At 46.4% G+C, this 14,403-nt stretch overlaps 4 protein-coding genes across 4 annotated transcripts; 2 read left to right on the top strand and 2 right to left on the bottom strand.

Moving 5' to 3' along the window:
• Nucleotide 1: 1 nt before the first annotated feature.
• BHQ10_006660 (uncharacterized protein) lies at nt 2-2,669 on the top strand (the record flags this gene model as incomplete). Its single annotated transcript, XM_040879271.1, has 2 exons — nt 2-1,244; nt 1,507-2,669. The coding sequence occupies 2 exons, from the start codon at nt 2-4 to the stop codon at nt 2,667-2,669; spliced, it is 2,406 nt and encodes an 801-aa protein (XP_040735164.1).
• Nucleotides 2,670-3,023: 354 nt separating this feature from the next.
• BHQ10_006661 (uncharacterized protein) lies at nt 3,024-3,260 on the bottom strand (the record flags this gene model as incomplete). The annotated part of the gene is made up of 1 exon (XM_040879272.1): nt 3,024-3,260. One exon carries the CDS (start codon nt 3,258-3,260, stop codon nt 3,024-3,026), a length of 237 nt encoding a protein of 78 aa, XP_040735165.1.
• Nucleotides 3,261-3,891: 631 nt separating this feature from the next.
• BHQ10_006662 (uncharacterized protein) lies at nt 3,892-5,144 on the bottom strand (the record flags this gene model as incomplete). Its single annotated transcript, XM_040879273.1, has 7 exons — nt 3,892-4,227; nt 4,285-4,462; nt 4,510-4,643; nt 4,693-4,806; nt 4,867-4,908; nt 4,963-5,000; nt 5,057-5,144. The coding sequence occupies 7 exons, from the start codon at nt 5,142-5,144 to the stop codon at nt 3,892-3,894; spliced, it is 930 nt and encodes a 309-aa protein (XP_040735166.1).
• Nucleotides 5,145-7,811: 2,667 nt separating this feature from the next.
• BHQ10_006663 (uncharacterized protein) lies at nt 7,812-9,094 on the top strand (the record flags this gene model as incomplete). The annotated part of the gene is made up of 3 exons (XM_040879274.1): nt 7,812-8,191; nt 8,243-8,917; nt 8,977-9,094. 3 exons carry the CDS (start codon nt 7,812-7,814, stop codon nt 9,092-9,094), a joined length of 1,173 nt encoding a protein of 390 aa, XP_040735167.1.
• Nucleotides 9,095-14,403: the final 5,309 nt, after the last annotated feature.

Consider the following 14,403-nt stretch of genomic DNA (forward strand, 5'->3'; position numbering starts at 1 on the left):
AATGTCGTCTCCTGTTCTAGAGTCTCGTCATGATGTTTCTCCTTTCCCCACTGATGTCGGTACTGAGATACCGTCCGCTTCGGAAGCTGGTGACCTTCATGAGTATCTACTCAATGTCGCTTGCGAGTGTCTCCTTGTCGATTCATCACGTTTCTGGATCAATCCCAAGTACAGATTGGTGGCATCGTCATTGGCTGAGCTCTCGCGGTTTATTGACGCTGTGGGCTTTTCCTACTGTGCTGGTCTGTATAATGTCCTCCTCTCGTCCAATCCGCCCTCCGTCGAGTGGTTTGAGAGTCTACCATCCGAAATTCCTAAACGTCACTGGGGTGTCTATCTACTCGTCCTTAAGAGGCCAGGTTCTGATCGTCCACAACTGTACATTGGATCCGGAACTGCTGCTATTGGAGGTGTCTTTGCTCGAGTATCCAGTTACCATAGTTCCGGTTCTACTTCCTTTCCTCGGTACGTTGGAGACTCAATTCGGGAAGGATACAGTATCGTCCATCATACACTACTTGCGTGGTGCCCTATACCTGCTAGGGAGGACCTCCAAAAGTTCCGTATAGCAGTTATCATCATGGAAGCAGTACTCTCATCCCTGTTCTGGCCCATGCGACGTCGGACGAGTTTATACGGTTTGGAATATACATGTCCTTGGTCACAAGACTCATTCGAATGGGATGGACTGTGTTCACATAATCCCTTGTTTGAAGGATTCAACGAAGCATATCTCTTTTTCACTCGTGAGGAACTTGAACAGATTGCTATTCAATACAAGTCTCAGTTCAAGGCTCGCCAAAGGATACACAATGAGAAGCAGAAACCAGGAACACTACTCCGCCAAACTGTGGCTGTCGATACCAAACAATATTACTGTGCCACATGCAACGTCCCTTGCCGTGACAATGCGTCTCTTCTCCGTCACAACGAGAGTCCACGTCACATTCGACGAGTACAAAATAATAACGGTCCTTGGGTTTGCGAGCCCTGTGGAGGAAAGTCGTTCGCTTATCTCTCCGATTGGAAGACACACACTGAGTCCATTACACACATCCGGAACACTCCTGAACTTGGTAGCCTCGAGTCTCGAACCGAGTCACGAGACCCAAATGCCTTCCAGTGTGATCCCTGTGGGTACAATACTCCTCATGAGAGTTCGCTTCGGAGACACAACACGTCCAAAGCACATATTAAGAGACTCGAAGAAGGCTTGGAGACTGCACGAAACAAGAAGTACCGCTGTGAGCCATGCAAGTACTATACGGACATCCAGCAGAACTTCCACAGACACAAAAAAGGCCGTCCACACACAGCCAAAGTTTCACGTCTATGGTCGGAGCCACTTCCCTTCCCCTTCCCCTTCCAGTTCCAGTTCCAGTTCCATTTCCATTTCTTTTGCCACGTTCTTCCGTTACTATCGTTTCTCATTGCACTGACTTTCCCTTGATCTGATCTCATGCCTTCCCCATTTTTTATCTTGATCATCTACTAACTTCCGCATAGATTTGACCACCAATGCTCGTGCTCTCCGCCGTCTCCGCACAGCTTGCGAGCGTGCCAAGCGTACCCTCTCTTCTTCCGCCCAGACCTCCATTGAGATCGACTCTCTCTTCGAGGGTATTGACTTCTACACCTCCATCACCCGTGCTCGTTTCGAGGAGCTCTGCCAGGACCTCTTCCGTTCCACCATGGAGCCCGTCGAGCGCGTCCTTCGTGATGCCAAGACCGACAAGTCTTCCGTCCACGAAATCGTCTTGGTCGGTGGATCCACCCGTATCCCCAAGATCCAGAAGCTTGTCACCGACTTCTTCAACAAGGAGCCCAACAAGTCTATCAACCCCGATGAGGCTGTCGCATACGGAGCTGCCGTCCAGGCTGCAATTCTCAGCGGTGACACTTCTTCCAAGTCCACCAACGAAATCTTGCTTCTCGACGTTGCCCCTCTTTCCGTCGGTATTGAGACCGCTGGTGGTGTCATGACCCCTCTCATCAAGCGCAACACCACCATTCCCACCAAGAAGTCCGAGACCTTCTCCACCTACTCCGACAACCAGCCTGGTGTCTTGATTCAGGTCTACGAGGGCGAGCGTGCTCGTACCAAGGACAACAACTTGCTCGGCAAGTTCGAACTCACTGGTATCCCCCCTGCTCCCCGTGGTGTTCCCCAGATCGAGGTCACCTTCGACATGGACGCCAACGGTATCATGAACGTCTCTGCTGTTGAGAAGGGTACCGGCAAGAGCAACAAGATTGTCATCACCAACGACAAAGGCCGTCTCTCCAAGGAGGAAATCGAGCGCATGTTGGCTGAGGCCGAGAAGTACAAGGCTGAGGATGAAGCCGAGGCTTCCCGCATCCAGGCCAAGAACGGTCTTGAGTCTTATGCCTACTCCCTCAAGAACACCCTCGGTGAGGGCAAGCTCACCATCGAGGCTGCTGACAAGGAGAAGCTCGAGGCCGAGATTGAGAAGACCATTAGCTGGCTCGACAGCAACCAGACCGCCACCAAGGAGGAGTACGAGGCCCAGCAGAAGGAGCTCGAGAGTGTTGCCAACCCCATCATCTCTGCAGCCTACGGTGGCGCTGGTGCTCCCCCCGGCGCTGCCGGAGCTTCTGCTACTCGCGAGGCTGATGAGGTTGAGGAGCGCCCTGAGGAGCTCGACTAAATGCCTAATGAGTCTGAAGTTTGATGAGCTTGGGAGTTTTTAAAATTCTTTTCATTTGTCTTATCATTTCCTTTGTTGGCCAAAAATTCCTTGCTATGCGAGATTCGGCGCTAATGTCATGACGGTTATGTTTTTATGAGCATAGATGCGCAATGCGCTAATCAATTTTATTCTCTTGTTTCAACAAGACTATTTCTCCTGTAGTGAGCATTGTAGATAGACATTAAATATGATACTTCATATTATATATATCTTGACCAATTTCATCCATGAACAAATTATACTATACACCATAAAGTCCATCTTGTCTAATCAACACTTAAAACTAAATTTATACATGATGAAAAAAAAAGACTATAAACCTTGAAAATCCCCCCTCCACCACCTCCCAACCCGCCTCGCCCCAATCTCGGCAATTTTGGTGAATGAGACATCCTCCCTCTTCGCGCCAGCTGTGGCTGTGGCTGTGATACCGGAAGGTGTGACACTCTGAGTCTGGACGGTTTGATCACGCAGGTCGCGCTGGATTCGCAGCACGGCGGATGTTGAGCCGATTGCGATGGCGAAGAGGGGGTCTGCTAGTCTAATCATACCCGGTGTAAGAATAGGTTAGGATGGATTTATGGATGGTGAATTAATTTATAAGATAGGTAAATGGGTAGTTGGAGGGAAAAGAGGCGTACTTTGAGATTATGTAGGGATGGGACATGATTCTTTTCTCTCGTTTTCCTTTCTTTGTGGATAGATAGATCTGGGGTGGATGGTTTTTTGTCGATGGTGGTGAGATGGTGGATGTTCGGGTTTTTTGCCGCTGCGAGTTTGGTGAATTTGATATGTATGGGATTGACCAGGTTACTTTGAGGTTTATTGGCTGAAGAAGGACTCGAGATTTGATGATGATGGATATATCTTGTGTATGTCGGAGGTGGTGATAGTCATGTCGTCGTGAGATTTAGGTCTGGGGAGCGCACGGACCATTCATTTTTATGCTACCATTTACATGTGCGTGCTGAAGTCTTAAATACATCTTAGACTACCAAGTATCAGAGAGGAGTAAATATATAACAATTAACTGATAAATTACATACATGATAGATTCAGTAAACCCCATTCCCCATCCAACACAAAAAATCTATGACCAGAAGAAGTAGATAAACAATTCGCCAACCGAATAGAAAGAAGAAACGATTACAACATTTTATGCCCAGGAAGAAAAAAAGGATTAAATAACCTTTCCGAAAGCAGGAATTAGAGTCTGCGCCAACCAGAAGCTAAACACAAGCTTGGGACCGGTCATCAATAACTTGGGTACAAGGCCCTTGAAAAAGGCGCCTGCACCTTCGTTCTTGATCATGTTTGCGATGATTCTGGTTCCGGACTCGGGGTTGTCGAAGTTTCGGTTCTGGATACGAGTCTTGATGACGTCGAGAGGGGCGGAGACGATGAGTGATGCGCTGGCGCCGAAAATGGAGGCGACGAAGTTTTGGCTCCAGGATGCGGCGTTGTAGTCTTGGAGGGAGAAGATGTATTCTTTAGCGAAGGCGGAGCCACCAAAGAGCTATCCAGTCGATTAGTATTTGTATTCTAGATATTCAGATGTCTGAGAGGAGCATACTGCAAAGGAGCCAGGCGCGTTACGAGCGGCAGTCCATCCAGCACCACGGTACAAACCCATTCCTTCATCGGAGATGATCTTGAACAATCCACGGCCACGGAAAGCTTCGGGGTTGGTCTGGCGTTTGATTTTGAGGACGTCGAGGGGCAAGAGGACGATTTCACCGATTCCGACAATACTATTCCAATCAGCACCATCCATCAGATGGTAGGAAGCAAAACGAACCTTCCAGCGGTAGCGTGCATGATGGCCTTGCCAGTTCCCTTGCCAAAGGTTGAATCGAATGCCGAGCCGTGATGCTGTGCTAGGTAATCGCGAACGAAAGGTTGACCGCCGTATTTATAGATTCGTTGCAGGACCTATTCCTTTAGCACATTCTCACGACGACCCCGCAGACATAGGAATTACCTTATATCCAGCAGCATATCCGAGACCCGGGAAGAGAGAAGTAAACTTGCGGCCCACAGAGGCAGCCGCATATTCCTTGAAAATGACCTGGTTCAGCGCAGCAGCTGTATTGGACTAATCGCATGCGTCAGTTGCCATCTTTCGTTTCCGCCGGACGTCGAGATTGAACCGTACCTTTCCTTGGTTGCTCATCAATCGTTTGGCAATTGTATCAACCTATCCTTGTAAGTTCTGAGCCATACTGAATTCGGATTCAGAGAAAATACATACGGGATGGAAAACAAGCAACTCGGCAATACCAGCGGATCCTGTCAAACGACAGTCAATAATCATCCTCATTCGTAAAGTGCAGGGAGACACATACCGGAACCGAGTAATCGCGCAGTTCCAGATTCCCTCTTGATATCCTTTGCGGCCGAGCCGGCGCCAACAGTAGCCATTGCGGGAGACATCGCTTCGTTGTTGTCGTTATACAGAAACCGAATTGAACTGCTCGGAGGAGACGAGAGAAAAGAAGGACAGGGAAGATTGCAGACGAGAAACCTGGATCCTACTGAAGAAAAGCAACAGAAGAAGAACAAAGATAGAACAAAAGAGGAAAGAAAGAAAGATCAATTGGTTGGCTGATTGATACTGACTGCCGACTGGAGAAAAAACGGTCTGGATGGAATATTTGGGGACTGCAGAATTCCGATGTTTGCGCTATGCTACATTGGGACTAGTCAGGTTCCGATGATGGGCCGGAGTTGTGGATTGGCTCCGGTTTAAGTCCGACAGAAAGCCCTAATTATTCTGAATACCAAAGAATATGACTATGGAGAGCGCTCGAATAGTCTATCGGACTATCAAAACAAAACACCGTGATACATGCCTCGGAAAATTCAGCATAATAGATCTTACGAAGTGCTCTTTGTTCGGGATAGGCTTTCTTTCTGGACACCAACATCATTTCCTAGTTAAACGCTTTCGATTAAGTCGGTAGAGCTCCGTTTAAATCCATACAGCTGCTCATATGATTCTTTTTTGGCATTCATTATTCATTATTGACATTTATTGGCCGTTTGTCTTTCTCTAGGCAGCAGCAGACATGAAACGGTTTTCTTTATCTAATTTCTTTCCTTTTCAGCGCCCGAGGCACGACTGCCAGCTCCCCTTAAATATCCACGATCTTTTTCCTTCCTCCCATTACTCTCTTCTTTCCTTTTCAACTTCTCTATCCTTTTCAAACTCTCTATTATATTTGCACTTTTGGTCATATCGTTTAAAAGCTCTCAAAGAAACGACAAGATATCCCAATAGCGGGAGATATAGCGGCGAGTACTTCGCTAAATTTACTATTCTGTTACATACCTCATGGCTGCAAAGTTTCTTCCAGCTGGGGAGGGATATCTTGGGTCTGGTAGCAACAGCTAATCACTAGTATGTCTATATTTGCCGATGGTCCTGCAAGCTTCACTTCAAAGATTCGTGATGCTAATCTTCTTTCTAGCTACATGTACTCGTCCGAAGCCACAGGGACTTCACCTAACACTGAATTATCTCTCCTTTCGATTCAAGATAGATACGAAGTGCCGACTCAGTACTACAGATAGCCACTTTCAATGTATGATGAAAGACCGTTTTGGCATTGAGTATAAGCCAAATTCCAGACAGTGACGAGCCCGAACACGTCATTTACGAACGAGTTCGAGGAAGTCAACCGACGATTTAATGACCTGGCCGCCACTTTATGCTATACATCTAGATATAACTTCGAACAATAGGGAATATATCCGGACTCGAGTTGTGGTACACACGGCAGAACGAGTCCTTGGCAAAACCCCAAAATCGGTCAAGGCTTCAGAAAGAAGGCCGCGACCAAAGATCTGGACACAAAGGGAAAAATTAAGGCTAAGGAAGACAAGGCGCCGACATCATTGAATACTCGTTCAGCAGTCTTGAAAAGGAACCGAATTGAGCAAGAGGACGGTGTTACTTCTACAATATCAGGACATAAGAGACAGAAGTCTACTGAATCCGACGAATCTTAGGTCGAAATCTTCATCTGCGTCAAGGGTCCTAAATGGATGGCAGACGACTACCTCACTAGTGGATACTGAATCTACGCCGTGGACTTCTTTCTCCGTGGGACTGTGGTACTCTACATGGCCAAAGACAACGACCTGAATAAGCAAAAAGTCGATCCTGCGTGGATCGGCACCCACAACATCGCACGAGGAGCTTGCTTCTCATGCTCAAAAAAAAAAAGACGACTACGAAGAAATACCTGAGACTGTGCAAAATTCTTGGACTGACGGTGTCCCCCAAAAGATCCTAAGGCCAGGTCAAGAGCCTCTTTCCTTTCGACACGACGATAGAGGATTCTTAGCCTTCTATCGCAAGGATGACGACTTGGAATGGCGATATAAGACTTCATTTTTTTTAGTTTGTGTAGGCCATATAGGAACGCTTAGATATACGGGAGAGACAAATAGGAATTATCTCCACGTTGACCACGAACACTGATCAAATACTAAAAGTATTGATCTTTCAGTAGATATTCTAAGCTACTAGAGAAGAAAAAGGGAAAGATGAGTGAAGAAACTTCTGAAATACAGCCAGTCGCGAACTCAGAATGAATAGGGCATTTGCTTTTGCCTGCTTTCGACGTTCATGCCATCTCTACTCTTATAGTCAATAACATCCCAAGATGCCCTTTTCACGTCATGAATATGTCCTCCAGTGCCCAAGAGCAAAATGACGTCTCGGAATTCATGCACAAGGTTTGCTGGACTTTTTTTGGTGCTGAGATCTCGTCCGCCTATTTCAATGGCTGGAAAGCCTGCTGCAGAAATTCTCCCCAGCATCAGTGAGGAGTTTACGTCGCCGTCCTCACGAAGCTCGGTCAACGCCTCTGGGTTAAGTGGGAATCGGTACTGCTATAGTGGATTACTTGCAAAGATTTCGCCGAGAATTCAACGACACGCACTGTCTTGGTTTATTTTGGAATCCCGTGACATTTGTAAACGGAGTTGGCCTGTCATACTCAATGGCTGCCTGATGTTGATTATTGACCCCTCTTTCAACGCCCACGTTCACTCTCATCCATCACACGTCAAACCCATTCGACGATAATATGCATGATAATAGAAAGCAAAAGCGACGACACGAATGAGGTAGAAATACAAGCTAAAGTCGAGAGTAATTTCGAGGACCACCCCAGCGACATGATGATCGTCCTCACCGATCGCGAGCGTATAGGTGTTCCCAAACCATCGTCTGATCCAACAATAGAAGATTTAAAAGCCATACAGCAACAAGTCAAAGCCCGCATCAAGACGATGATTGCCGAAGACATTCCGTTCTTTACAATGGATGGAATCCGAAATGTTCATGAACAAGTACAAAAATGTATGGCGCAAGGCGGTAAAGGAGATGTTTTCGTGAAAGGTTTGGATGGAATCATTGTTCGATTTCAGCTGCATATTGGAAAGACTTATGATTGGGCGGATTTTACTAGGTATGTTGTCTTCAATAGTATTATATAAATCAGCATGTTAAGGGAAGATAGCGTCAAGCCTGTCATTGAGTATGCCGCCATACAACATCTGACATCAGAGAAATGGGTGGAGCATCTCGATCCAGAAATAGCATTTTGTAACCTCGTGGTCTATCACAGAGTGAAGCATCTCGACAAAGAAACGCGCGAAGTTGCTACGGCAAAGGATGCATTTAGGCCCAAAGAGGATGTTGGGCGAGATTTTGATAAGAGTTTACACGAGTGGATGGCAAGTGAGCAGTGCAGACAACTGCGGAATCTGGATATACTACGACAGAATGCAGGCAGGATAAGGAAGATTGTCGCGTTTGCATGTGGATCAATTACACATTCTGATGAACGATCAAAGGGGAGGTCATCCTACCAGCATGGCTTGATTAAGACGTTGCATGACATACTCTCTCAGGCTCGACATGAAGATGTCAATCTTACCAGAGAGCAAAAAGAGAAACACATTCAGTGCTTCATTCAAGACCCGGCGTATACGAATATCGATCGCGAGCTTTTCCAGGATGACTACGGAATTGCCACTATACTTGAAAACCCAGAGGGATTTTTGGAAGTTGATGACTCGACTGTTGTCCTCTCATTCTCACCGAATGTGCCGGTGAGGCAGATTGTGGTTGATATCGCGAAACCAGCTGTTATGATATGGGACAGAATCTTGGATGAGGATGACAGGGATGTGTAAGTCAGGCATACCTTTTTTCCGTCGTCTTTATCTGCTCTGACGTCGCCGCTTCAAGGACGGATCCGGATTCACGTCGAATGAAGAGCGTGATTGACGGGCTCTATGACCAGATCGAGTTTCCGGAAGACAAGGCTCATTTCGGTGATATTGCTATCTATGGACGAAGAGCATGAAAGTCGTCAACCGACGAAATTGATCCTCCTTTTGCTTGCCATCTACCTCCGTTCCTTAATCCTCGTTCCTCGGTGCTCATGCAAGTGTCACGCGTTGAGAGTCATGCAAATCAGCTGAAATCAACAAGGGACGGACACATCGAACGAAATAGGAACAAACGAACGAACTCCTGGCAGTCGACAAAGTGTTATTCATGCATCGATTTGATGCTTTAGGCTTTTGACCGGGACGAACCGACAATATTAGTTTGGTAGTATGTGTCTGACTATAGCCCTAAGGCACTAGTTCGCATAAGAGTTCCCAAGAGAGATAGACGGCCGATTTTAGTTTGATGATCACATGTCTTTTGTTTTTGTTTATTGATTTTGTTTCGGATTGGGAATATTTCATGTGATCCATACGGATTATGCGGATGGGGACATGTGTCCTTTTCCCTCAGTCCGTTTTGAGCTTTGTATGAGATAATATGTCATGCAGGGAGCTGCAGTTTGGCTTGAGGATTAGGAAGGACGGCAGGATGCACCGACGGGACGACGAAGATGATGGATCAGAATAAACCGACATGACGATCGTCGCTAATCAATTATTACCTACTGACTAGTTATAACTACTGAAGATGACTCAGACACGGCAAGTCAACCCATGTCGTGCGCAAATATGCTGCTTATTAAGTTCCAAGTTATTGCTCCGTATACGAAGTCTCATTTCTATGCTAATTTGCTGGGTAATAGATTATGCGTGGTAAATTATGACTAGGAGCGGCACCAATAACCGTACAGTCTTCCTCCGTGTAAACTACTACGTAGTACATCGATGTAAAAGTTAACAGTTAGCAGCACCCTGCTAGTCGCACAGGAAAAAGGAAATGAGAAAATTCTCCGATAGGGTTGTTTTATATTTAGCATCAAGCCATTCCTGCACTAACCAGAGGAACTGTTCGTTGTACCAGCATCTACTAGTACTAGTACGCAGTCATATGTCGATGCCTATATACGAGGACTAGTCTAATGCGTATTCACCGCCAGATAGAGGCAGCATGGTCATCAAAGACACGAAACACACAAACACACTCGTGACTCTTGGAGGACACACTGTTGTACTACGGAGTAGAGTCGAAGCAACGATCGACACACACTCAAGAACTGGAGGAGGAGACCGTTATTTTAGTTCCATCGAGATCGTCATCTGCTGTCTCATCTCAGCGGAGAAGAACCCAGTGGCAACGCAACATCCGACGAGGACTCTGGGTACTAGATACTACTGAGAAGTAGGTAAAAGAGTAAATTAAATGAGCTGTGGGCCGGAGCGGGATCTGAACGTTGGCTTTTGCCCCTCTCGTCCGACGCCATTTCCAGCCTGCTGAGGAGAAGTTCTTGATTTTGGCATGTCAAAACGTTGGATCAATGGATACTCTCTGACTTCCGACTTGCGAGTGACGGGGTGTGAAGGCCTAGATGTGTCGATAAACGGAACAGAAACATGTCCCGAGTACAAACTGAAAGTAGGGTAGGGTTGTGGGGGGGCTGGGGGGTTAGGGTAGACTAAGGGCAATCCCGTTTGTCGTGGCATGAACTATTAGTTTCTTACCTCTTTCTTCTTCCCACTAAGGCTACACAAACAAAGGTGACAACTTGAAACTATGATATCGATCATATGCAATAAACAAGACATTGAAACAAAAGTAGCTCATATGCAACGTCACTTCAGCCATGACGCCATGACTCAGTCCATTCTGCTGTTTGTTGAGGGCTGCGAACTGTCGAGCAAAGGACGTGCACTCTTTTACCGCCACTACGATTTGTCTCAAATCTTGAATCTTGAATCGACCAGAAAAATTAAAAAAAAAAAAAAAAAAAAAAAAAAAAAAATGCATTTATGATTGCTTTGAATGACTCTTCAGGCCGGCAGGCGGTGACACACCGCCTCATTGTACTCCATGACTTCAAAGTTTTGCTGTGTTGTGTTGTCTGCGTGGCTTGTGGTTGTAGAACTCATGCATTGCTATCTGGTTAGTGTTTGCAGCAAGACCAGGTATCCCAGTCGAGGTCTGGCGATGCGATTCGACTGGGCAGAAATTGAGCTGATCGACAAATAGTTAGTAAGTGCGTAGGCTAATGAGAATTAAATGATCTAAGGAGGGAGTGTGCTGTAGGGCGAGTCGATCCTGGCTCAGAGGAGAAGTACTTCCGACTAGGGTACGCACCGTTGCAGCCCTAACTCCTTATCGCTACGACCGTTTTCTCTCAACCACTGTCCTTAGACTTTAGTGAGAGGTTGACAGACAAAAATACGCCACACTCGCCACACTTGCAAAACAGAACGTATCAGACGCCCGGCAAACGACGATCGACTCGCCTTGTTTGCCTCGCAGCTCACGGCATGGCAGACAATGCGGGTTCCCCGGCTTGCGTGCTTCAGCGATCGGCTTCTTGCCGGTTTACATGAGGCTGTGCTAGTATGCGAAGAAAAGGTTTGATTTTGCCCACTGTCCAGTTGAGGCAAATCGACATGTCCGAAGGTTGCCAGTGAGATTCGGTAAAAGCAACCGTGAACACGTCAAGTCAAGTACTTGCCATACTTGGATTGGATGGCGCTATAGCGAATCTCTGCTATAGACTAGCCAGGACATGGATCCATGCGATCCAGTTTTGGTGGCCGAGTTTCCTCCGGGTAACCTCTGTAATTATGGAGAATAGTGCCTCATGAACTCGTGTTATTAACTTGATCCTATATTATATAATGTATAATACATAACTTAGTTTATTACGGAGTAGGTAAGTTACGGACAGTTGGTGATTAGATAGATAGCTTCATCCTGGCTATGATTGCATAGTACGCTGAAACAAGGACGGACCCATGCGAGTTGCACCAAACACCAGGAAGAAACCGTTCTGGGCTGTAAACACTAGGCTGATCTCGGATCTTTTTGTCGAACGTCCACTAGTCAAGTACGATTAGTGCGTACTACCGTAGGCCCAACTAGTCTAGCTCCAACTGAGCATATCCAACCAACCATGGCTGCTGGCAGCCGAGACCTTGACTTTGAGTGGACTGTCACGGCCACAATGGACACTGGCCAGGATGTACTAGGCAAATGCATGCACGATACCTGACCTAATTGATTGCATCGTGTTTTACAAGGGTCCAGCCGCTACTGACCGTTGAACTTTGTCGCAGTTCCTAGTCTTGAGGCAGCTGCCATCGCCTAACGGCTTAATTGTTTTCCGATGGAGATCTTTCGCTTGCGACACGGTGTTCTTGCTAACTACAGTAACTATCGTTAACTAACGTTTAACTAACGTAGCTGACTAGATACATGATTATCTAAGAAAAGACCGGCAGCGAAAGAACATGTTCACTGCTGGTCGAAATGTGTCACCCTGTAATTTTAATCTCCTCATTTCCTTCTCAAACCATGGGTTCGGTCCTTTAATTTATGCCTACTTTTGCTGCTGCGATGCTACTATTCCGGATCTTATCAAGCTATTAAGATGTGATAGGTGTCCGGTACCTTGGTACCTGTCAGATCTGATTTTATTCGGTTTTTCGGGGGCAGGTACTTGGGTCCTACAGAGGAATCCTGTAAGTGTATTGTATTCTCCGGCGAACTCCGTGGTGGCCACAAAGTGCATTACTATATACAGTACACTACTAAATACCGAACACTACTAGTATTTGAGTTGCATAACAAACTCGAATCGTATTACTGTCGATGGAGATTAGAAGCAGAGTTCGGCTAGCGTCAACCTCAAACGTGGCGCAACTGGCGTTCGACCTATAGCTAGAACGTAGTAAATCGTATCGACATCATGATCCACCCGGTACGCGGTGCTACAGCATGACTAGAACTTGTGGCGGGGKTCAAAATCTGTCCGATGCCTCATTTATCTTCACAGGGCACGATCTGACTCTTCAGCTGTATTTACTATTCTACATAGCACAGATACCACATATCAAGATGAACCCAGGACCAAGAGTCAAGACTACAGTGTACTCTGTACCCGGCAGACTACAGCCAGGATCAGCTGTATCAGATCAGGGCCAAATCAAAACTCAATGCAACCTGGAACACTCGTCTGAACATAACATAAGTGGCATCGCATGAATGACTTGGACTGAGCTCAGGCAGTTCAACATGGCTGTGTTTCCGTATGTAGCAGTTACTGAATAGGTTGATATGACAGCAGAAGAGTGCGTACCCTGCGTAGTGGGCTAACATTTACAAGCAGAGTGGTAAGAGACTAAGAGAGGATGAACATGGATCATGGTTTATATGGATCACCAATGGAGAACGCCATCTGCCCTGTCTGTTGCTCGACTCAAGACGGAGGGGAAGTTCCACTGTGGGTACTACAGCTGTAGTTACTGTTGTACTGTAGTATGTGAGTGTACTTGGAGGTACATACATAGAGTAGGTACCATGCAGCTCATAAATCTTAGTCAGTAATGACAGTAAATAGCTCTGTTGACTCACTTAAGTCTTGAAGTTGTAAACACTTAACACTTACTTCTGAGAACACTAACTCGTCTAGGAAGCTGAAGAGATCCTCTCCAATGTCCCCATCCAAATCTAATTCGAATCAATTCTGCTCTAGAAGTACTAGTACCAACTCATCTCGCCTTGTGGAGGCCGACCCTTCAATTAATCTTATTAGCCATGCACACAGTACGACCTTGGTCTCGTAACCATATTTTCCGGTCTAGAACCTGTCCTTTCTATCAAGTTTCTTCTTCACTCTCAGTTCTTTCTTCTTTAACAACCCTCGTGCTACCACTGTTGGCCGGCTCTCAGACCGTGACTCAAACTGATTGGGCTGCTACATCGACGTCCCTACGTACCTTGCCAGTATAACATTGATATTATACATGCTACCACAGACTACCTACATGCACCCTCTAACCCAATTTCAAAGCAAAAGCACAAGCTCAAACACTGCTTATCCAACAACCCTGTCGACCGCCCGAAACCAAAACAAACCTCATCCCAGCTCTATTTCGCATCGTCTCTTCCATCGACCTGGGATCGTTCTTCACGATCCACACCGACTTGACTGAACTGGCAACTAGATCCAGAACCTTAATCGCCTAATTTCCCTGAAGGCCTGAATCGCCGCTTTTGACTTCTAGCCCAAAGCTCTTCTTTCCGATTCTTCGGATCTTCAGCGTCATACTATATAGAGCTCAGACACATCATTTCGAGCTCCTCTCCAGTGCGAAGATTCCCACCAGCCCAACGATCATTATTTGGGGAGCTTGTATACCTGAAACAAAACGTTACTCTTTGATTGCGCAGTGTGCGGCCTATCGA

This window comes from Talaromyces amestolkiae (genome assembly GCF_001896365.1).
Source record: "Talaromyces amestolkiae strain CIB chromosome Unknown scaffold12.1, whole genome shotgun sequence".
Classification (NCBI taxonomy): domain Eukaryota; kingdom Fungi; phylum Ascomycota; class Eurotiomycetes; order Eurotiales; family Trichocomaceae; genus Talaromyces; species Talaromyces amestolkiae.